This window comes from Caretta caretta, chromosome 11 (assembly GCF_965140235.1).
Source record: "Caretta caretta isolate rCarCar2 chromosome 11, rCarCar1.hap1, whole genome shotgun sequence".
In the NCBI taxonomy this organism is placed as follows: domain Eukaryota; kingdom Metazoa; phylum Chordata; order Testudines; family Cheloniidae; genus Caretta; species Caretta caretta.
Window position 1 is genome coordinate 8425155 of NC_134216.1, and position 23563 is coordinate 8448717.

General features: G+C 45.0%; 1 protein-coding gene across 2 annotated transcripts in view; it reads left to right on the plus strand.

Annotated features, from left to right (window-relative positions):
- The first annotated feature begins 6221 nt into the window (after positions 1-6221).
- The window catches only part of EPB41L5 (erythrocyte membrane protein band 4.1 like 5), a 63886-nt gene continuing 46544 nt past the window's right edge, over positions 6222-23563 (plus strand). For both annotated transcript variants that reach the window (XR_007359148.1, XM_048869702.2), the window contains exons 1-3: positions 6222-6330; positions 9712-9896; positions 22683-22787. Coding sequence is in view for 1 of the 2 variants with exons in the window: in XM_048869702.2 (XP_048725659.1) it covers positions 9717-9896; positions 22683-22787 (285 nt within the window). In the remaining variant the exon portion in view is untranslated. The remainder of the gene's footprint in view (positions 6331-9711; positions 9897-22682; positions 22788-23563) is intronic.

Consider the following 23563-nt stretch of genomic DNA (forward strand, 5'->3'; position numbering starts at 1 on the left):
AAGGCTCCCTGGTATTGGAGAGTAGGAACCAGTATATTTTACAGGCTTTCCTTTCATCCCATATGGCCAGGCTCACTGTCGCTCTTCCTCCTCCTGCATGAATCTTATGCAGTCTCAGTGCTTTCCCATCTTCCCAAATCTCAGGTAAAACATCCTAGATGGGACCCTTAATGCAGTTACCTGGTGCTAGTGTCCCAGCACAGCAGCTGAAAAAGTTATTCCTGACTCTCCATCCGCACTCTTCTGCCACACACAGATCACGAGTGCTGTGCTCCATCACCTACCCGCCCGAAAAGGAGGCAGAAGATAAACAATCCTCCTAAAGGCAATCCATCAACTACCTGTAAAAATAAGTTTAAAAACTCTATTTGGTTTTTGTGGCTACTGTTTTTTGAGTTTCCCTGTCTCTCTACTGATCGCTATTTTGACTAAGGTATAGCCATTTGCTTGACTATACCCTTAGTTCAATATTAAAATGATTTTACGAGACCGAAGAGCCGAGTTTAGTCAATTTATTAGTTAAAGACAAAGCAGTACAACATGAAAAGGAGGCATATCCACCACTCCTTCCAGGAAGCAATCAATCAATCAATGTTCAGTTCATCTTACACAGAAGGACTGTTGGATCATATTAAAGAAGTTCTGTATTAAAATCACAAATGAGTTTGATTCCCCATAGTTTAAATTCCAGGGTATTACTAATTAAGAGATCTCTTGGTTTTTGGTACTGTTTCTCTCCCTCTATGTGTGAAACTTGCAAGCTGCTAATTGCGTTAGTACGTTCTAAGACAGAGTCTGTTCTCAAAGCAATTCACACAGAGAGACTCAAAGCAATACTCTGTAACAACAGAAACAGCACCCAGAGATTCCCAGCCCTTTTGTTGTATTAACAATTGTGATTAAAATAGAGATAGAGGATGTATGTGGATGGATGCTTGGTGTGGATAATAACTGAATGATCAGGGAGGTGCCAGCCTAAGAATCCAGTGTCCATCGGCTGAAGAAGGCATCAAGTGGAAATAACCAGAGGACCCCCCCCACCCCCCCCCGGAGGGCAGACTGGAATCCACCCAACAGCCTCAAGGATGGGAGTACCAAAGAACAAGATAACATCTAGCAGCACGGAGCCGTCAGGAATGTGCTATCTGCTGATTGATTCAGCAACAGCATGATGAAGCAATTCCCATAGACTGGCATAGGAAGAAATCCCTATAAAAATGGACTCTAAAAAGTGAGAACTTTGGGGTCTGATTCTGCAAACAAACTTCCAGGAGCATCAGATGAGCATCTGACAAGGCCCTGCTCCCTCCTTATGTCCACGCCACCTGACCAGTGGCTTGGCATGAGCAACTCTAAGGCTGGTAACTATGATGATAACCTTGCAGAACCTGTGTGTGTGTGTTTGTATATGAATGAATGTGTGAATAAATATGAGATTGAATGGAATGTTATAACTATAACTAACTGCTTACTATGATTCTTTCTGTATTCACAATAAACGTGGTATTTTGCCTTTTTCCCTTTAATAAGATCTTGCTGGTTTTTGTTGGTATAACAGGACTGCTTCGAAAACATGCACCTAAGACTAGTTATATTTATTGTACCCGTTTGCAAGTTAGAGAGCACTGTATGTCACCCGCTGGTTGGTACTTGTTTTTCTGTTCCAACCTATCCTGTACCTTCCTCATTGTTTTGGATACCACATTCCAGGTATCAGTGGAAAGCACTCCGTAACCATACCAGAGCATACCTTCTTACATCTTGCTTCTGACAGGTTTTTTATTTTTCTGCAACAGACTGTTGCAAAGTGTTTTGGGATATACCTTAATATGAGTAAACTGGAGTGAATAGTATTCTGGGGAAAGCATAATACAATTCACGGTATACAATTAGCAGGATTACCCAACATTCAGATGTTACATAATGTGTGTTTAATACATAGTGATGCATACGCATAATATTTTGGCTAACAATTAGAATGTTTGTGTCCTTATGTAGAGCATAAATGGAGAATACACCTTTGTATTTATCTTGCAAAGGAAGACCCCACAGGATATGTCTACATCTCGGACACCCATGGCTGGCCTGTGCCAGCTGACTCAGGCTCACAGGGTTCGGGCTTAGGGTAGATGTGCAGCCCAAACTCTGCGACCCTCCCACAGTACTTCACAGGGTCTTAGAGCCTGAGCTCCAGCCAGAGCCCAAATGTCTACACCTCAATTAAACAGCCCCTGAGCCCAAGTCCCGTGAACCTGAGTCAGCTGTCACAGGCCAGCCATGGGTTTTTAATTGCAGTATAGACATACCCTTAGAGCTTTCCTGTTTCAGACTGCTTTTCTTTCACACTTCAAATGATGAGTCAACTTCGGGACCTCTTAGCCTGAAAGCCTCTCTCTGAGCAATTACCAGCTCCATTAAATGCCACCTATCCCTACTGCTCTGTAGATGTGAATGCAGTCTTATTTCATGGGATGTTCATTTGTTTCCTTAGGAGTATTCACTTGTTAGTCTTTTGGTGTAAAAAAAACAAACAAACCCCATTTGTTGTAAGGATAAAAAGTGCTGAACCATCAAAAATTTGTGTGCGCACATGTGTCCTATGAAGGTGGTGGCTGTGGCTGAGCTGATTTTTGCATGGGAGACAAACAAACAGCTCACCATGGCATTTAATTTTACATAACTGTAGTCAAATCTCATGCCTCTAAGGAAGTTGTTAATCTACAGCCCTCTTTCCCCCATTCATCTATCTCACATCAGCTTGTTCTGTGATCACGCTGATGTACTCAGCAAAAATCAGTATTTGGACAAGACACCTCTAAGGGACTCCGTGCTGCAGGAAATGCTGTTGGGGCTCAGACACTACAGTTCTGAGGGCCATATAAGTACCTAGCTGTCTAATGGGAGGGAGGCTGCAGGGACTGGTGGAACGGAGAGGTTGCAGGGAAGTGTCAGAGGTAGTGGCAGAAAGCAGCCTGTGAGGGGAAATCAAGAGGGAGGTTGAAGTGACCAAGGAAGTAGGTGGCAGAGAGGAAGAATGTGAGCAGATTGAGAGGAATGAGGAGGCAGGTGGGAGGATAGGACACTGGAAAGACCATAGAGGGAGAAAGTGAGTAGGGGAGGGCGCCTGTATTCTCCTCCCCTTTGTGTCTCTTTCTGACAACACAGGGTACCCTGCTGTCTCCTCAATGTTTCTCAGTGCGGCGGGTGGGAGGCAGGATAGTGATAAGAGATTGGGAATGTGGGAAATAGAATGACAGCTCCCCTCCAAGGATATGGGAGTGTGCAAGTGGAGTCCACCCTCACAGCGGCCAGCGAGTAGCCTGTATTTGTGTGCTTACCCTTAAGGTCATTTTGAACCTGACATAGTTACATATGCATTGGAGGCGGGTGGCTCTTCCTTAGAGCAGTGGCTCTCAGCCTTTCCAGACTACTGTACCCCTTCCAGGAGTCTGGTTTGTGTTCCATACCCCAAGTTTCACCTCACTTAAAAATGACTTGCTTACGAAATCAGACACAGAAATACAAACATGTCACAGCACACTATTACTGAAAAATTGCTTCCTTTCTCATTTTTACCATATAATTATAAAATAAACCAAGTGGAATGTAAATATTGTACTTACATTTTAGTGTATAGTATATAGAGCAGTATAAACAAGTAATTGTATGAAATTTTAGTTTGTACTGACTTTGCTAGTGCTTTTTATGTAGCCTATTGTAAAACCAGGAAAATATCTAGATGAGTTGATGTACCCGCTGGAAGACCTCTGCGTACCCCCAGGGGTATGTGTAACCCTGGTTGAGAACCACTGTCTTAGAGGTTGAAAAATCAGACAGGCTAAGAAGAAAAGTTTCGGGTGGTAAGTCCATTTCCTGATTTTTGTGGTGGGGGGCGGGGGCTCTGCCTCATGACTTTTGAATGCTGGTAATATCCTCTGTTTCCACCTAGACATAGGAAAAAGGAAATGGGGATGGTTTCTCCCTTGGGTAGGTGCCTGTGTTGGCCATGGGAGACGAAGGGGGCACCCTTATGCCAAAATATCTTGCCTTTCTATAGTAAGGGTCATCCTGGGGATCTCAGAATATTTCAGGAACATTAAATGCAAGCAGAGTAAGGAAAAACTGCACTTCCATGGTAGGTCTGTGAGCCTTATGGGAAAGATGGGCCATGTTATGTTTGGTGGATAGAAATCAGGCACATGGGTAGTTCACTTGAGTTTTCCCAGAGGATTTTGAAGCAAAACATAGCATCTGAGAAAACACGGAAACCAAACCAAAAGGCAGCTAATAGAAAACTTGTGCATGGAAAGAATTGAGTGCTAGTCAACCTACAAAGCCATGGGGGTATTGTACAGTCTGTGTAGGTGTGATGTTACCCACGAAAGAAGCTGGTCTGTGGAAAAGATGGGACTTTTTACCGTTTGCATTTGGCTCATCTGGTTAGAGGGCTGAGTGTCTGGAGTAGCATGTACACGAATCCTGTTCCTGCTACTCCAAACTCTGCAGGGAAGCACATGAGTTACAGTGACTGTCTATTTGGAGGCATGAATTCACAATAGCATCGGACACAATGTTCTGGCTCATTTTCTTAGGTGTTTTAATTAACATCTCCATCTAGTGCAATGTGGGTTGATTTGTCTACGCCTCTGATGAGAACCATCATTATCTTATGATAGTTTCTGAAACAGGGGCCAGGGTTCTGCAGCTGCCAGGAGTTGGGTCAGAGCTACTCTCTCCTAAATACCCTTCCCTGGTGGCATTACTCTTTTAAAGTTAGCATTTATAGACTCATAGAGACATAGGGCTGGAAGGGACCTCAAGAGGTCACCTAGTCCACCCCCTTGTGCTGAGGCAGGATCAAGTAAACCTAGTCCTAGACCATCCCTGTTTACCAATGGTTCTCAAACTGTGGGTCGGGACCCCAAAGAGAGTCGCGACCCCATTTTAATGGAGTCAGCAGGGCTGGTTTATCCTTGCAGGGGCCTGAAACCGAAGCCCGAGCCCGAGCACCACCGCCTGCGGTCGAAGCCAAAGCCTGAGGGCTTCAGCCCTGGGTGGCGGTGCTCAGGTTACAGGCCCCCTGCCTGGGGCTGAAGCCCTTGGGCTTTGGCTTTGTCCCCCAGTTCAGGGCGGTGGGGCTCGGGCTTTGGCCCCCGACCTGGGGCAGCAGGGCGTAGGCGGGCTCAGGCTTCTATCCCCCCCCTCCTGGGGTCACAGGGTAATTTTTGTTGTCAGAGGGGGTCATGATGCTATGAAGGTTGAGAACCCTAAAAACCTCCAATGAGGGGGATTCCACAGCCTCCCTTGGTAACATATGCCAGACTCACAGGCATAGGTTGGCAGTGCTGCATACCATCTCTCCTGTAATTAGCGTTTAACCAAGCCTGGAAAACTTTGTTCAGGCTGCTCCTGTGCCTTTGCTTGTCAGAAGGGTAGGAACAGTGGTGAGCTTTGCTATCATTGCTACCAGGGCGGGGGGAGAAGTGGGAGGTGCGTTGGGGAGGTTCCATGACATGTCTGCTATAAAAGTGTCCTCACTAGGCTCCAGAGTTAACAGGCACCTAAAGGACAGAGAGCACCTCCTGCACTCAGCCTTTGGTTTCAAGTGTGGGGTGTGGCCAAAGGGCGAGGCCCTTCATTTAAAGGGGAGCTTCCTGTGGTTCCCCAGCCCCAATGGAACTGCTCCTGCCTCTCTCCCTGGTGCCTCAGGCTGGTGGCACTGTCCTGCTCTGACCGCACTGGAACCAGGGCCCGTTTAAGAGGAGCAGGTACTTGTTACCTATGCCCGCCCTCCTATCAGCAGCAGCACTGCCCCTTTAAGGAGAGCTGCTCTCTGTGGGTCCTATGGTGGGTGACTGCCCCTCCAAGGAGAGGCGGTCCTACGTCGGCCCTCTGGCAAGTGGCACAGCGCCTTTAAGGGGAGATGGTCCTGTGGAGGCGCTGGGGGAGGGTGGCATAGCCCCTTTAAGGAGAGGTGGCCCCGCGTAGGCCCTCTCGAGTGTGGCACTGCCCCTTTAAGGGGAGCTGTTCTCTGTGGGCCCTCTGGTGGGTGGCACGGCCCCGTAAGGGGAGAGGGCTCTCCGTGGGTCCTGTGGAGCGTGGCATTGCCCCTTTAAGGCGAGCTGACGCCCTCGGGCGGGCGGCACAGTACCTTGAAGGGGAGGCGGGGGAGGGACCTCGCGGAGCCGAGCGGCCATTTTTGGCCCGCCGGCCGGTTCTGGGCCCGCCCCCGAAACCGCCCCAGTCTCCGCCCTCCGATCCCGAGCCGCCGCGGGGGCTCGCTCCTACTGCAGCTGCCGGGGCCGGCTCCGCTCCCGAGCGGGGCAGCAGGTGAGAGGGGCGGGGCGCTGCCGGGGGTCCCCACGGGCGCCGGCAGGCTGGGGGGGGGCGTCTGTCAGGGCAACCCCCGCGTGGTATAGTGTGGGGGCGAGCCCCCCCTTTCCCTGCAGCCCCCCCACCCCCCGGTTCCGCCCCACCCCGAGTCGCCCCCCTCTATTCCCCCTCCCCGCCACCCCCCGGTTCCGCTCCGGCTCCTCCCACCCCCCCAGCCCCCCCCATCCCGAGTCGCCCCCCTCTGTTCTCCCTCCCCCCCAGCCCCCGAGTCGCCCCCCTCTATTCCCCCTCCCCGCCACCCCCCAGTTCCGCTCCAGCCCCCCCCACCCCGAGTCGCCCCCCTCTATTCCCCCTCCCCCCCAGCCCCCGGTTCCGCCCCACCCCGAGTCGCCCCCCTCTATTCCCCATCTCCCCCACCCCCCGGTTCCGCTCCAGCCGCCCCCCCACCCCGAGTCGCCCCCCTCTATTCCCCATCTCCCCCACCCCCCGGTTCCGCTCCAGCTCCCCCCATCTCCCCCACCCCCCGGTTCCGCTCCAGCTCCCCCCATCTCCCCCAGTTCCGCTCCAGCCGCCCCCCCACCCCGAGTCGCCCCCCTCTATTCCCCCTCCCCCAAGCCCCCGGTTCCGCTCCAGCCGCCCCCCTCACACTGGTGTACGGGGGCTCCAGCCTCGTGGGCGGCCCCCCCACCCCGTGGGCTGTGCCCTGGCCGGGGATTTGCCCCAGGCGCGTGCCGAGGGAGCCAGGCAGAGGATCCTCGCCAGGCTCGGCCCGTCCCGGGAACCCGGGTGGGGTGTTACACGCCGAGAGAGACGCGGGTCTGCCCCGGCCTCGGCCGGTCGGGTCACGGCCGCCCCGCCTGGGCCGCCCCGCGTGATTGCGCCGGAGGCACTGGCCGCGTCCGGGGCTTAAATGGGGGGGGCACCATGAAGACGGTTCAGAGCTGCTGAGCTGTTCGCCGCGGTCTGGGCATTCAGGACCTCTTCCCCCACCCCCCTCTGGGACTCTCTCTGATTTTATAGCCAAGGGAGGTCGGGAACAATCTCATCTCCACCGAGGTATGAGACTAGGTGTCTCCACAGCGCGCACACACACAGCCCCCCTCCTTGTGACAGTGGGTCTCAGAGCCCGTGGGTCACGCTGCAGGGCTAGAACTAGCAGATGTTTGGGCTCAGGCTGGTGCCCCGGCTCTGAGAGCTGGGTCTAGCCCAAGTCCAAACGTCTACATGGCGATTTCTCGCCCCGCAGCCTAAGCTGGGGTCGGTTGACCCTGCCTCAGAGCCCGCTGCCCTGTTGTTGTTTTGTGTGTATTGAAACTTTTGGGGGGACCTAGAAAGAAATCTGTGACTGTCTGCTGTGTAAGGAGCATAAGTGCATCCACTTTCTCCTCTGGAAATCCAGGCAGGCCACATATGCTTTTTGTAGTTTTATTGCATGTGTGACTTAGTGATGGTTCATTCTCTAATTTTAAGCCTTTCAAGTGTTATTTAAAGGTGCTTGAATGGTATTTTCCTGGGCACCAGATAAAGTAAGAAGCTATAGTTATTTGTTTTCTAAGCAACGAAGCTATCTTTTATAGGCAGCTGCTGTACACAGGAATCTGTTACATGTACAAATTACTGGAACAGTCCAAATTGTGAGGCAAAATAGTTTTGTACACTGTTTTTTTGTTTTGTGCACGTCTTCCTCTTCAGTTGCTCTTTTCTGGGTAGATTTGCCAAGCATGAAGCATTGTGAAGAAGGGCAAGAGGAAGCCTGAGCTGTTCAGCAACTCCTTGCAAACAACCTGTTGGATGTCTCTGTGAACAGTTATAGCAGAAGCATGTGGCTTCCCACTGTCCTGTTTAAATACTAAACTGCAGTGGGTAGCTTTGTAAACTCTGCTGCTGTTTTTTTGGGAGGTGAAGACAAAGAGGAGACAGGGCTGGGGCAGGAGACAGAAATGAAATGATGTTCAGCTTGCCATTTTCTGTATGGCTTCTTAGTTAGATTTTCTGACTGTCCCTTTAAACCATATATTTTTCATTTTAATTAAATATGAGACATAGGCCTCATCCTTCTAGTCTACTAGTTTCAGTAAAACTGACGTTATGAATGGCAGCAGATGTTATTGGATTATATTATGAATGGGAGTGGATATTATTGTGGGTTTATGACGCAAGTCATATTTGTAATTTTTTTTTTTAAGTCTCTGTTGCTATTGGTCTTAGTTAACTTTAGAGGAATTTCTGATTTGCACCATGATAGCATGTGGCAGGCAAGTCCAGACAGAATACGGAAGATACATTTGGTGTTTTTTACTTTTGGGTTGTGATTAAGGTTGAAACTTACAGGGAACCAGCTTGTTTTGACTCAAATGTGATTCATGCAAGGTGCAAATCTCCAGGTGCTTGTCATAGCACAGTTTAAACCACGGGCTCAGGGGTGACTGACCTTCCCAAAACAGTCTTAGGCCTTGTGTGCATTACAAATGCTATGGAACCTGGCCACAGAGGAGGCATCACATGAACTGGTTACAAACATGTTTTCACTTTGTAGTGTAGGCTGGTTATTACCTTTTGTGTGATTAAGGTCCAGATCATACTACAAACTGGATCAGCTTTTAGATTCCCTGGTTGCAAACAACTGAATCCCTGCATAGAGCATAATTGAAGTCAGCAGGGCTGTGCTAAGGTACAGGCTTCCACCTGTGCAGATCAGCTTACAGGATGGAGGCCCAAGCTTGGAACTAACTTAGGGGACTTTTCTGTTGTGACTCAAGTCCCTGATGGGATTGTATTTGTAGTTTAGATAGGAACTTACAGCCTGGGTAGGTTTGCCAGCTCAGGCACTCATCCACCTAAATCAGCGTTTCTGTGACTGAAAGGGAATAAATGTGTACAAATTGTCTGATTTGTTTATAAATTGGATTTTGTGCACAATCCAAAGAGTATTTAGAACTGTTTGTAACTTGTTCCATATGAAAAGGGGAGCATTTCAATCAGGAAAGTAGCCTGGGAGAAAGCATAACTAACTATTTTAGGGTCATAGAGAAATTTGACTGCCATGGGTATAAGCTCACTGTTAACGGTGTGAGATCTGAATAAGGAGTCACTGGATTTTCCTAAAATACTTTACTTTAAGCACCCAAGTTGTCTTAACATGGTGCTGGGAACCAATCCCTGAATCCCATTCAGTGTTTCACTAAGGCTTTTATTTGGGATTTTCTAAGGAGCTGAAAGGAGTTAAGCACCCAGATCCCTAAACACTTCAATTGAATTTGAGTCCCTAATTCCATTAGACCCCCTGGAAAATCACAGGCTTCATTAAGTGCTGTCTTAGATTCTTTTGCTTTCTTGAAATGTTAACATCTGTCCTTTCTTTGTCTTGGGGCTCCATAGCAAAGATGTTACGTTTCTTTCGACGAACTCTGGGGCGTCGGTCTATGCGCAAGCATGTGGAGAAGGAGCGGCTAAGAGAGGCCCAAAGAGCTGCAACCCACATCCCTGCGGCGGGAGATGCAAAATCCATCATCACTTGTCGAGTATCGTTGCTGGATGGAACTGATGTCAGTGTGGACTTACCGGTATGAAAGAGAGACAGCTGCTTTTTAAACACTATTGACTTGCATCAGTCAGGTTCAGTTCTTTATTTTCTATGAACTGGATAAAGCTATATATGCCTGTTTGTCATAGCAACCAACCCAGATCTATTAGCATCTGATTATAAATAGGTGCTGAAAGGATAATGCAGTGGTTAGTCAGTGCTGTCAGTTAACATGTTCATTGTGCTGTAAATATTGAATGTTTTTCACTGCGCTAGTGAGTTGTGGCATACTGAGGTAGGTCTAACTTAGATGGAGAGATGCTTAGCAGCATTTGGGGGTGGTTCATATTTCCTTTTCAGTCCTGTGCATGCACATTGAAGGAGAAGTTAAGCCCCTTGGTGTAACTCAGTTAATGGGAGTGATGTACAGGGAAATAAAAATTGTTTCTGAAGTTCTGTTACCTTTTCATTCAGCAGCTTTCTACCTGATATCTATGTAGACAGATTACTGTTGGCATGTACCAGATTATTGAAAGTTAACATCCTTAAAAATCTGAATGCTGACTTCTCTGATAAACCTGCGTAAAGAACCTTAAATAATATTTTTGATTGTGTGTGATGTGTCTGTTTAAAAATACAGGGCAGCCTAAAGAGCTGAAGATCATTTGTGAGTGTTTGTTTGCTTTGCATGATGACATATTGGCCAACAGGACTGACAATGGTGACTGCTGCCACTCAGCTCTATTTAGTTTATAGCTATGTCAGTGATGTCTTGTTTGAGTTTGAACAGCCCAGTGTTGAGAAGTTGTGGCTCACTGCGGCTCTCTTAACGTATGACTAGATCATGAAAGATGTTGACTTTGGTGTGAGTTGCTCAGTACCAATGAGATTGTCGGAGCCACTGCTCAGAATGGTTGCTCTGCAAGTCCTGTCTTAAAGCAAATGGACTTTCTCTCATAATTAACTGTTCAAGAATGTGTTAAAATTAGGGCTGTCGATTAATCGCAGTTAACTCACATGGTTAACTCAAAAAATTAATCGCAATTAAAAGATGAATCACGATTAATCGTGGTTTTAATTGCACTGTTAAACAATAAAATACCAGTTGAAATGTATTAAGTATTTTTGGATGTTTTTCTATACTCTCAAATACATTGATTTCAGTTACAACACATAATACAAAGTGTACAGTGCTTACTTTATATTATTATTTTGATTACAAATATTTGCACTGTAAAATGATAAACAAAAGAAATAGTATTTTTCAATTCTCCTCATAAAAGTACCGTAGTACAATCTCTCTATCATGAATGTTTAGCATATCTGGCACGTAAATACCTTGCAATGCTGGCTACAAAAGTGCCATGCGAACACCTGTTCTCACTTTCAGGTGACATTTTAAATAAGAAGCGGGCAGCATTATCTCCCATAAATGTAAACAAACTTGTTTCTCTTAGCGATTGGCTGAAGAAGAAGTAGGACTGAGTGGACTTCTAGGCTCTAAAGTTTTACCTTGTTTTGTTTTTGAAAGCAGTTATGTAACCAAAAAAAAATCCACATTTGTAAGTTGCACTTTCACGATAAAGAGATTGCACTATGGTACTTGTATGAGGTGAATTGAAAAATACTATTTTTGGGGTTTTTTTTCACAGTGTAAATATTTATAATAAAAAATAAATTTAAAGTGAGAACTGTACACTTGGTATTCTGTGTTGTAATTGAAATTAAATATTTGTGGATGTTTTCTACATTTTCAAATATATTCAAGAAATGGTATTCTATTATTGTTTAACAGCATGATTAATCGCAATTAATTTTTTTTAATTGCTCGACAGCCCTAGTTAAAATAGCATTGGGCATTCTAGGGATTGCTTGACTATCGAGTAGTACTGTGGTGGCAGTGAGGTACAGTGACTAGAAAATAATCCCTTCTCCAATACTTGAAACAGTTTTCCTGAATTTTTAAAAAAATATTAGAAACATTGCATTTATAGAGATGTTGTCTAAACTGACTAACAAATAAGGCCTTTAGAGTGAGTAGTAAAATAATACGCCCCTGTAAATTTTGTTGAAACAATATAAGTAGCATGTCCAGGGCTGTTTTGTATGTAAAATGCTTGACCTGGAACCAGAAATGCCCACAAACACTTTATAATCACAGCTGCAATAGTAAGTACTAAAGTAAAGTGACTATACACAACTAGAACAATAATCTTTCTGCAGCTGGTGCTGGCTCTACAGGCAAATTCCTGGTGTCTGTAATAACATTTTTGATTCTATGAGGAACATACATTGATCTTTGAGAGGTGTCACGACTTATCATCCAGGTGACTAAATGTAAAGATGAAGGCATAAGTTACCTTTTTTCTTTCTAGAAGAAATCTATCATTCCTCTTTCTTGCTCCCTTGGAGACTTTTGCAGGCTAATCATTATTATCCAGGAGAGTTACTTCCTTGCCTTCTGTGAAATGACTTGGTCAGCCATCCAGTACTTGTGCTCCAGGAGTCAATGTCACCATCACACACGCTAGGCCTCATTTGTGGCTGTCTGGGAGAACAGTAACTGCAAATGAGCATGCTGTACTTGTGCAGCTACTTGTAGTATTTATAGTGTGGTGGTGGTGGTTAGCACAAGTGCTTGCTTTCCACAGCAGCACTGCTCATTGGCTTCTTCAGAGACTTTCCATTAATTTAAGATGACTTACTGGTCACACACTCTGCCTTTGTGTGTTGGGGAAGAAGGAAAAAGTAGGGGAAATGCAGGGTGAAACAAAGAACTTGAACACAGGTTAGAACACTAGTTAGGGAATGTATGGGTTGGGCAAGAGGATAGCTTCAAACAAACAATCCACTTTGAAACTAGCAAGAAATTTCCCTGCCAACTCCTTTTCTTATTGATTGCTACTGTTTCCTCCTCTTTCTCACACACATCCGATGAAGTGAGCTGTAGCTCACGAAAGCTTGTGCTCAAATAAATTGGTTAGTTTCTAAGGTGCCACAAGTACTCCTTTTCTTTTTACACAATCTGCTGTGATTTACAGTAATCTTTCCATTCAAGGGCCTGTTTTGATTCTTGTCTTTGGAGTGTATGGAACCCAAATGTTTCTGGAGTGCTCTGAGAGAGAACAGCTTCCTACAACAGACACTTAACTCATGGGGTAATTGGACTGGTAATGGGCTTTTGTCATCAAGTGTCAGCACAGAAGTCACTAAGCATTCTGTCCCCTCTCTGCATCCTCACATGTTGCTGTCATTGCTGATGTCCTGCAACAGCTAAAATGAGAGGGAAGGCAGCTAGAGTGTTGAAGGTGGAAGTCTTGTGCTAGTTGTAAATATTTTTTGAAGTCTTATGCCATGGCACTGCAGGAGGCAAGAAGAGTTTCCTTGACTACAACATTATGTTGTTCCTAGTGTGTGTGTGTGTGAGAAACTTTTCTTTAAGGAAAGAAAATCATGAACAACTGGTGCCACGCCTGACCAAAATAGTGAGTGCCTCTTTCAGAGAAGGAATCTCCCCTTCCTCCTTCAAACGCTTATTAGTCCAACCAACACTGAAGAAACCCATCCTGAATACTTCAGTCATAGGCAGCTACAGCCCAGTGTCAAACCTGCTATTCCTCAGGAAGCTCACAGAGAAGCTAACAAAAGGTCAGCCATAATGAGCTCATCTGACATTCTGGATCCTGCACAATATGCTTCAGGCCAGGACATGGAACCAGTAGCACTTTAGTGCACTGTTGGATGATCCCTTCCAGTCAATGGGTGGAGGACAGACATCCATTTTCATCCTGCTGGACCTCTTTACAACATTTGTCACTGTTGACCGTAAAATGGTGCTCTCTCGCTTGAGAGGTGTGGCAGGGGTTCATGTGCTAAAGTGTTTTGAGTCCTTTTCTGGAAGGATGCTCCCAAATAAGTAGTGATGGGGAAACTGCATCTCCATCACCAGACCCCTTACTTGTGGAGGTCCGCAAGGATCCGTTATCTCTCTGGTCCTTTTCTGTGCCTACATAGGTGAATTGGTCAGATGACAGTGACTTAAATGCCAGCAATATGCAGAAGAGACACAGCCTATTCTTCACCACATGCAACCAAACTGCTACCACCAATATGGCTCAATGTTTAGATAAGATCAACTCTTGAATGAAGAACAGCTGGCTGAAGGCGAACCCAAACCAGATGGAGGTGAAGTATTTTGAAATGTGTGCAGCCATGGTGCAGTATCCTTTGGTTGAAGATACACTTGCACAATCAATCAATTCCATCCATAGTTTAGGAGTACTCATGGATTCCTCATTGATGTAGAGCTCTCACATAACTGCATCTGTGAGTAACGGTTTTTACCATCTCTCCTTGGCTCGGAAACTCAGTCCCATCCTGGCAGATGAAGATCTGGCCTCAGTTATTCAGCCTCCATCACGACTTGGCTGGATTACAGCAATGCAATATATGTGGGTATGAAGCCTTCAGCACTTAGAAAACTCCAACTACTGCAGAATTCGTTGGTGTGTCTTCTCGGCAACACAGGTCACCAGGGCGTATCAGACCTGTCCTCTGCTGTCTACACTGGCTTCTCATAGACCATTGAATCAATTTCAAAATCTCAGTCATTATTTTCAAACTGCTCCATAGCCTGGGCCCAGGCTGTCTAAACAATCATCTGAAGCTCTGGGACAAACACTGTGGTCAATAACTTTGCTCCTCTGGCACAGTGAAACCCTCTACCACAGCAGTAAAACTCGTCCAAGCAGGAGACAGAACTTTCTCTAGGTGTGGTCTGAGACTATGGAATGAACTTCCCCCAGGAACTAAGGACGATCGCAGACCTCACTACTTTCTGATAAACGCGTAGCTTATTTTTTTTAATATGTATATATCTGTTGCTATCGAAACAAGACACTCCACTGCACATGCTTCTCCCTCAGATGAGAGAACAAACAATGTGTGATTTGTGTAGTCACATGGCTTAATGCACTACTGAAAAACAATCAGATACTGTGATGTGTGGTATAAAAAACTATATAGACTAGAAGAATAATGTATTATAGCAGGGGTGGCCAACCTGCGGCTCCGGAGCCACATGCGGCTCTTCAGAAGTTAACATGCGGCTCCTTGTTCAGGCACCGACTCTGGGGCTGGAGCTACAGGCACCAACTTTCCAGTGTGCCGGGGGGTGCTCACTGCTCAACTCCTGGCTCTGCCACAGGCCCTGCCCCCACTCCACCCCTTCCCATCCCCTCCCCTGAGTTTGCCGTGCCCTCGCTCCTCTTCCCGCACCATCCCCCCGAGCTTCCTGCACGCCACGAAACAGGTGATCAGGAGGTGGGGGAGGGAGAGGGAGGTGCTCATCGGCGGGGCTGCTGGTGAGTGGGAGGCGCTGAGAGCGGGACTGATGGGGGGGCTGCTGACTTATTACTGTGGCTCTTTGGCAATGTATATTGGTAAATTCTGGCTCCTTCTCAGGCTCAGGTTGGCCACCCCTGTATTATAGGTTAAATAGTGCTACTCTTGAATAGGATTTTAGTTTAAAAGTTTTTCCCAAGTGTGCCTCAGTTTCACTATTTGACTTCTTTAATTGTCCATGCAATTTTCTGTTTTCAGAGAAATGCATGTAGCAGACCCACCAATCCTTATGAATGCTCCACTCATCTCTACCAGCTGAGTCCAGGATTTTAGCATCTATCTCCTACATATAGGTTTCTCCAATCTGTAGTGTGGCAAGGAGGGAGAGGAATTTTTAGAGTGGTATGAGATCTATATTGGGAAGCAATGGGATGAAACTGGATTAAATAAAGAGCTAGGCTGATTTGCAAGAACTATTTTCTCTTTTGCTTAAAATACTTCTCAAACTTGCTATGTTAATTCCAGTTGTAAGGCTACAATCCATTTTCTCACTTATGAATGTATGTCTTGTTTAGCATGGAAATTGTAAAATGAAGCTTTTTCTGTCGGTCATAATTCATTGTCATTAAAACTAGGAATTATGTAAATTAAATTCAGACTGCTCCCTGGATTAGTGTTAATTAGCTAAAAAGTCAATTTAAAATTTAGAAGTAATGTTTTATAAAACACATTGAAGATGAAAAGTGCTATATAAGTGCTGATTGCTTCTAGCCAAATTAAAATTCCAACATGGGACTTCCTACATGTCCTGTGGCTGTGGAGAAGGAGACAAAACCTGTTCTAGAAAATTATTGCTGCTAGACTGTTTTGTATTTCTGACGGGGCGGGGAAGAGTAGAAACATTATTTTCTGAAACTTCGTGTGTGGGTTAACTGTCTGGTCTTGAAAAAGGGTTATTGTGATCATATATTTTACTCTATGCTGAAAAGTGTTGTGTCATGTATATTTTTTCACATTTATGAAAAAAACGTTTAGCCACTTGTGCCGTAATATAAAATACACAATACGATATAAAGGATTGCCATCCATTAAATAGTTTTGATCCCTTAATTGCACTTTTAATATTGAAGAATCATTGCTGTAAATAAAGTGATCAGTCTCCTTCCTTTCCTGTTTGAATGTTTCCATAAATATTAAAAGCCAGATTTTAAATTTTCATCACATACCCTCAGCCTACAAAAAGGGTATTTTGAGCAAATGAATACGCATTTGCAGAAACACATTCCATGACCACAAGTGGCAGTCCTGAAAATTTGGCTCTCTTAGTTCAAGGATGTGGTCCCTAATTGTCAAAGCCTCAAAGTACGTTCTTTACCTGTAGAGCACTGAAACTGAATAGGCAGTCCTAAATCACATGACCTAAAAGGATAACAGCGAATATTGTCAGTGACTCAACTTTCCAGTTGAATTGAACAAAGGTTTTCATTACTGCAAACATGTGACTCTTGTATGCTTCTATCCAAACAAACTCCTGAAAGATCCACAAATGGGACAAAAAATAGAATTAATTCTTCCGTCTGCTGAAGCCCAAACCCCAGTGCCCTAGGCTGAAGCCAAAGCATGAACAACCTAGCTTTGTGGGCCCACTGTGGCATGGGGCCCCAGGCAGTTGCCCTGCTTGCTACCCCTTAATGCTGGCCCTGGCTTTTAATCGATTGGATATGCAGAAAAAGAGTTGTTGTGGCATAGGTGTGCTGTGGAGTTTTTATACCATGTCGGGGGGGGCTCGGAAAGAAAAAGGTTGAGAAGCCCTGGCCTAGAGGACAAATGTGGTAGAAATAGATGATGATCCCTGTCCCAAAAAGTTTACAATCTAAAGAACAAGATTTAGCAGGTGGATGAGATAGGCAGGCCAGGGCAGAGTGTTTGGTAAATGCAGAAGGGAGGGGGTTTTTCTTAACTGACCTCTGATACTCTGAAAGGAATCTTCTACAGTTCATTTCTCATAGAAGTATTATGACTGCAACAGGGAGCTGGTTTGGGGGATAGTGAGTTTAGTAGTGACATAATGGAGATGGGGTAGAGATCTTGTGTTTTTCAGGCATAGATAATCCCTTCTCCCCAAAAGGGATGGGAGTGCAGGAAAGAAATTACCTCTTGACAACTTCCTTGGGTAGTAAAATGGGTGTGGGGTTTAAAAAAAAAAATCTTTATTTTGGGTTATTCACATGCGGGGGGGTCAGGCAGTGTAGAATAGTAAAAGTGTGAGCTGCCCAGCCTGTGAAAATGCACTTGTCTGTACAGTGTAAGGGTCATATCTTCAACTGATGTAAGTTAGTATAGATCCATTAAAGCTGTGTTACACCAACTGATGATCTGACCCAGTTACTGGGAACAACTTTTTTTTGGAAGGAAGCAGGTCGTGAAGCCACTTCCATTTTCTAAAACTGAGCAGGTGCTGGCTTATACTGTAAGTACAAATCTGAGACACGTGAACATGGCTGATTGTCCATAAGGATACCCTTCACCACTGACAACCTAGATATGAGCCTTGGTTTCACTTAACCATTGGCGATGGGTTGTTTGATTTAACTCCAGTCTCTGTGTTACCAAACAACTGCATGTTAGTACAATTGTTGACCTTTGATGAAGAAAACCATGGTACTGGACTAGTAAGGGGTGATGCATGGGAGTGTGCAGTATGGCATCCTCCATGGAGGAGAGGTGAGAGCCACACTAAGACGGCTCCTCCCCATGGTTAATTTTGGAGGGGTGGGGATTATTTCCCACTATGAGGACACTTCATGTGTGTCTGACACAGAAAGTCATAAATATCCCCTAGTAGAAGGGTTTGGGGATCTAGTACATGATATTCCCTGATTGTTTCCTCCTAAATAGTGGTGTCTCACTCTTAAGCAGGAAGCTGACAGTTGATTTAGGTCCAGGGCTTGTCTACACTTGTAAACTTACCCAAAATAGCTATTCCAAAATAATTATTCTGGAATAATTATGTTGGCATAAGCCCCTGTGTGGATTAACCTAAACCAGTAAAAGGCGCTCTTGTTCCGGAACAAGTGTGTCCACACAAGGCATTATTCAAAAATAGCTATTTTGGTACATTTCAAATATAGACAAGCCCTTCACTGCCCTGTACTATTCAAAGACTTATTTTATTTAAACAACCCAGCCCTCTTGCTGTTAGAGGGTTTTTTCCCCCTATTACCTCCTGCCTAGTTTAATAACCTACATTAATCAAGCGTTGGGATTTCAAGAAATTACATATGCATGAGGAGGTTAATTTGTCTTCCTGAAGGGAGAACCAGTCTCAAATTTAGGTCTGTTTGTGGGTGAAGTAGTTAATGCTTTATTGGAAATCATTAAGCAACTTGGAAGCACTTAACTGCTTGTCCTTTGAGGTAACCCCAGCTCTGCCAAAACACACAAGGTAAGAGTGAGATCAAAATACCAGTCTAAAAAAAACTGAGTGTTTCTACAACTGAGTTGTTACTTTATAGTCTCTTGAATGGAAATGCAATAGAAATGTATCTTTGCTATTCCTTTGGAACGTGCTGGGAATGGCAGTTTTATTGAACACAAGTAAGTTTATGTGAACCCATAAAAAGTAACTTATTGTAGAGTTCATCCCTTGGCTTCCATTAGTTAAACATAGACAGTAGGAGACCTGTTTAACAAACCTTTGGGAATGTATGTGTAGCTCCCAGCAGTGGAGTTTTCAACTAAAACTTTAAAATTTGTTTAACTTACACCAAATGGGTATTTTACATTTATTGTTTGATATAAATTGTGTCCATAAAACTGTGCGTGAGGGATGCTGGATTGACAGGGCCAGTAGTTAAGTCAGAAGCACAGTACAGGCAGGAATACAGGCTTTCCCACCAATACCTTAAATCCCATCCTTGAGGGACTGCCTCCCGCGGAATTTAGTCTCTGTCCATTTGGTCCTTTGTCCCTCTGCTTAGACTGCCAAGGTAGGTACCACTTGTGATGTGGACATCCATCCACTGGGAAATAAACATCCATGAATTTCAGGTGTCACTGAGTGGCTTTTAGACAATAACAGCTTTTACAACCTGAGCCAGGGTCAAACTGATGTCGTAGATCAGGGGTGGGCAAACTTTTTGGCCTGAGGGCCACATCGGGGTTCTGAAACTGGGGATGCACAGCCTTCCCTACCCAGCCCTCCATACAAACAGCCTGGCCCCTGCCCCCTGACTGCCCCCCTCAGAACCCTCGACCCATCCAACGCCCCCTGCTCTTTGTCCCCTGACCGCCCCCTCCCAGGACCCCCCGCCCCTAACTGCCCCCCCCTCAGGACCCCACCCCCATCCAACCCCCCCGTACCCTGACTGCCCTGACCCCTATCCACTCCCACGCCTATCCAACCCCCGTGTCCCCTGACTGCATCCCCCGAACCTCTGCCCCCCGGGACCGACTGCCCCCTGCTCCCTTACCATGCTGCTCAGAGCAGCAGGCTGGGCAGCCGCGCCGCCTGGCTGGAGCCAGCCACGTTGCCGCGCTACCTGGCAGGAGCTCGCACTGCTGCCCAGAGTGCTGGTGGCATGGTGAGCTGAGGCTGAGGGGGAGGGGGAACAGCAGGGGAGGGGCCAGGGGCTAACCTCCCCGGCCGGGAACTCAAGCACTGGGCAGGATGTGGCCCATGGGCCATAGTTTGCCCACTTCTGTCCTAGATGGAGGTAAGGGGCTCTCATTTACCTGTTCTTTCAGCTATTAGCATTATAAAGCTTGAAACGAAGCTTGAATAGCCATTTATAATATATAGATATTTTAATAAAAGTAAAATCTAAAATGCAGTTGTTGTGGAGCCTTTTCCTTGGCTTTAGGCCAGGCATCAGGTCCTTGGTGTGAGCTGATGACTTTTGTAACTTCACCTTTCCCAAACCTGAATTTATTTCACTTTGATCAGCCTGTCTTTCCTATTGTTTATGCTGCAGGAAACATCCACTTGTTAAGATAAAATATTAATAGCTCAATGTGTTGTTTTGGAAGAAAGAGGACCTTGGCTCAGATGTCTTAAAAGTGGAAGAAATTATTATTTTAAATAGATGAGCTCCTGTTGGTTCAAGAGTTGTAACAAAGTTGTTTGGAGAGTTTTTAATACTTTTTTTTTTTTTAAATAATAATGACTCTATTAACTGAAACTAACAGAAGAGGCTGATGGTCTGTCCCCAGTGCCTCCTCTTATACTTGATTATTGCTGTGCATATATGTGAGGTCACTTGCTGTTCCAAGTCCTCCTGGTACTTAGTAATAAGGGAGCGACAGAAGAGTATGACAGCCTGAAATCAGTGTCTAGGCCAGAGGTTCCACAAACTGAGGGGTGCACCATGCCCTTGGGGGGCCTGAGCAACATTTGGGGGGGCGGTGGGGAGGGAGCACCACCCAGCCCTGCTTCGCTCCCAGCTCTGCTGTGGCCCCAGCTCCTGGGCCCATGCCCGGCCCCGCCCCCAGCCTCAGCTTCTGGCCATGGCTCCTTTCCCAACCCTGCCCCCAGATGCGGCCCCAGTCTTGGGCCCTCTCTGTGTCCCCCCACTCCTGGCCCCAGGGGAAGGCGTGATCCTGAAAAGTTTGGGGACCACTGGTCTAGGCTTTTGTCATATTTGATTTAGAGCTTTCAGTATAAAATGTAGGTTTGAATCATATTGAAAGAGAGGTTTAACCCAGGACCACGGTTACAGTTTTAATTAAATGCAAAGTATTTAAAGATCAGAGTACAATAGGGTGGTAAAAAGTTTGCTTGCTCTTTTAGTATGGGATTTAGTGGTTGAAGCAGAGATGGAGGAACTTCTGAGAATAAGAATTATAGTTAGCTCTCAATATTACTTTATAAACAAAGCAAATTTTGTAGAAATCATTAGACTGTATTCAATGGCTTTTGTATCTGTGTTCAACTCATTTGACTACTTTTTTAAACAAACCTAGCCAAAAATTCTGTGATAGACTATTTCACCTGGTAGTGAGTTTCTAGTGAGTTGGCATACAGTATGGGACAAAAGTTTGGGTTTTACTCAACTCATAACTGTGTAAACCTGTTAAGGTTGCTGAGTGCCAACAGTGTATTAAGAATCACATCAGTTGTTTACAAAACCCAACCACTTACAAGCAAGGAAATAAATAGTTAAGGACATTAAACATGTACACTGCCTGACTAATAAACATAAATAAATTTATTTCTACTTGATAAAAATAATATATCTTTCATCACAACATAACAATCTTAACTCTGACCCATGGGTTTTCTTAGTGGATTTTTATTATCTTGATGTTGTATCTAAATATTTTCTCTTACAGGAGACTAAGTGAGAAATACTTGTTAAAATCAAGTAGTAGATAATAAAAGTTTTGATAAAGTGCTTCCTTGAGAATAGTGTTAAAGGAATTTAATAGGAAAAGTGTGTAGCATTTTTATGTATATGTAAATTTGACTTGTTTGAAGCTGATCAGCTGCCACAATGCACAGAATTTTTAACGTTTGATTTTCAAATGTTTTATGTTCATACTTTGTATTTATCACAGAAACATGGTATTTATTTGGGATCAGAGATAAGGTTGCTATTCTATGATTATATATATATATATTCTGACATTTTAAGTGTATGGGTTTTATCAGTGATGTGTTATGTAAATACTTTTCAGTAGTGTCCCTTAGCGATCTTAGCTGTTTCTTTAAATAAAGACTGGCTTTTAGTATTTTTGCTGTTGGTTTTTGTGTATGCAGGTAAACGAAGATAATAGGTTTTTAAAAAAATAAATAGGATGGAGTGGCTCACCAGATTAATAAATTAAAGGAGTGAATGGTACACATTTCTGTGGACAAGCAATATATCTCTCTACTATGTGTGTAAGGGTTGTGAAATCACTTGTTGGTGAGAGTGCACTGTGTTCGAGAAATGTTGCTTGATTCGCTTTGCTTTAGTCATTTGAAAGGATTTGATGACTGAGCTATCCTAGAGTATAGTCTTTGTATGATTTTGGTTTCCCCCCCCCATCTGCTTCAAAGCTGAAGAATTATAAGAATTATGTCTGGATTTCATATAGTGGCTATTTCTATACCTGTCCTTGAAAACTGCCTGGTGCATTAGGCCGTGCCAGACGACAACCGTGTTTCCAATTTCATGGCATAAAGTGCCCTCATTGGGCATGCAGGGGGACACAGAGTCGTAGGGTTCCTTGCTGAATACTTCCAAATTATTGGCATTTTGGCACTAGCTACTTATAAAGACAGGTTTAAAATCTACATTTGATAAATTACAGATCATTAAATATTTTCATGTACTTGGTGCACCGTAAATGCCAGCAACTCTACAGTTGTAGGTGAGGCTGTTGCCAATTTTGTGTTTAGAAACATTTTTATGGCATACTCAATTTGTGTTTTCGTAGCCTTGAAAAGGTAAATGCAGTAACAAATACACCTGTTATATGCTAATTTATTTTGCAATTTCAGAAAAAAGCCAAGGGCCAACATCTGTTTGAACAGATCATGTATCATCTGGACCTCGTTGAAAATGACTACTTTGGACTGAGGTTCATGGATTCTGCACAAGTGGCAGTGAGTAACAGAGGCTTGTTTTTTCTAGCAACGGTCATTAAGTTTAAAACTTAATGTAACAGACCAACAGACTACCAAAAAGTAAATGTTTGTAGTTTAAATTATCTTGGATGCAAAAACTGCAGAGCATACCAAAGATTAATCAACCCCACGTTGGCCACCACAGTCCCTTACATATTCTTGTCCTTCACTTTTCTGTCCCATTCCTCTCTCTCTTTTCTGGTTTTAAAGTCAGGACAGTTGTTGCAGAAGGACTTTGATACCACAGCACTTTTGTCCAGTAATGTTCATTAACTAACGATTGCAGAGCGGAACTAGCTGGGATTGGGTTTGCCCAGTCTTTCGTTCTATAGGCAGTGATGCAGGGAGAGGCCTTTTCTGCCCGTTGCACGGTGCCACAGAGCTAGGTAGGGAATAGAGCCGGATCTCAGTAATGTAACATTTTAACCTGACCCAGGACTGACTCTTCTTGTAACAGGAGGGAAATGGTGCCCTTCTAAGATAAGGGGCTCTGTATTTAGATTTTCGAATTGCTCGGGTGTCCATCACATGTGTGACAAAGTTCCTCCTCTGCCTCGGTGGGTCCTGCGCTTATTGGCAGATTTGCTTGCCTGAGAGATTCACGGCAGCCCTCAGTTTGGCCACTCTTGCTAGTGGCTCAAACCTGCCGTCCACTCAGCTAACCTCATCGCTGGCCAGCATGGGGGAAATGGAGAACAATCCCTGCAGTCTCTGTGTCCCACCTGGTGGGTCGGGGACAGGGCAGATCCCTTTCC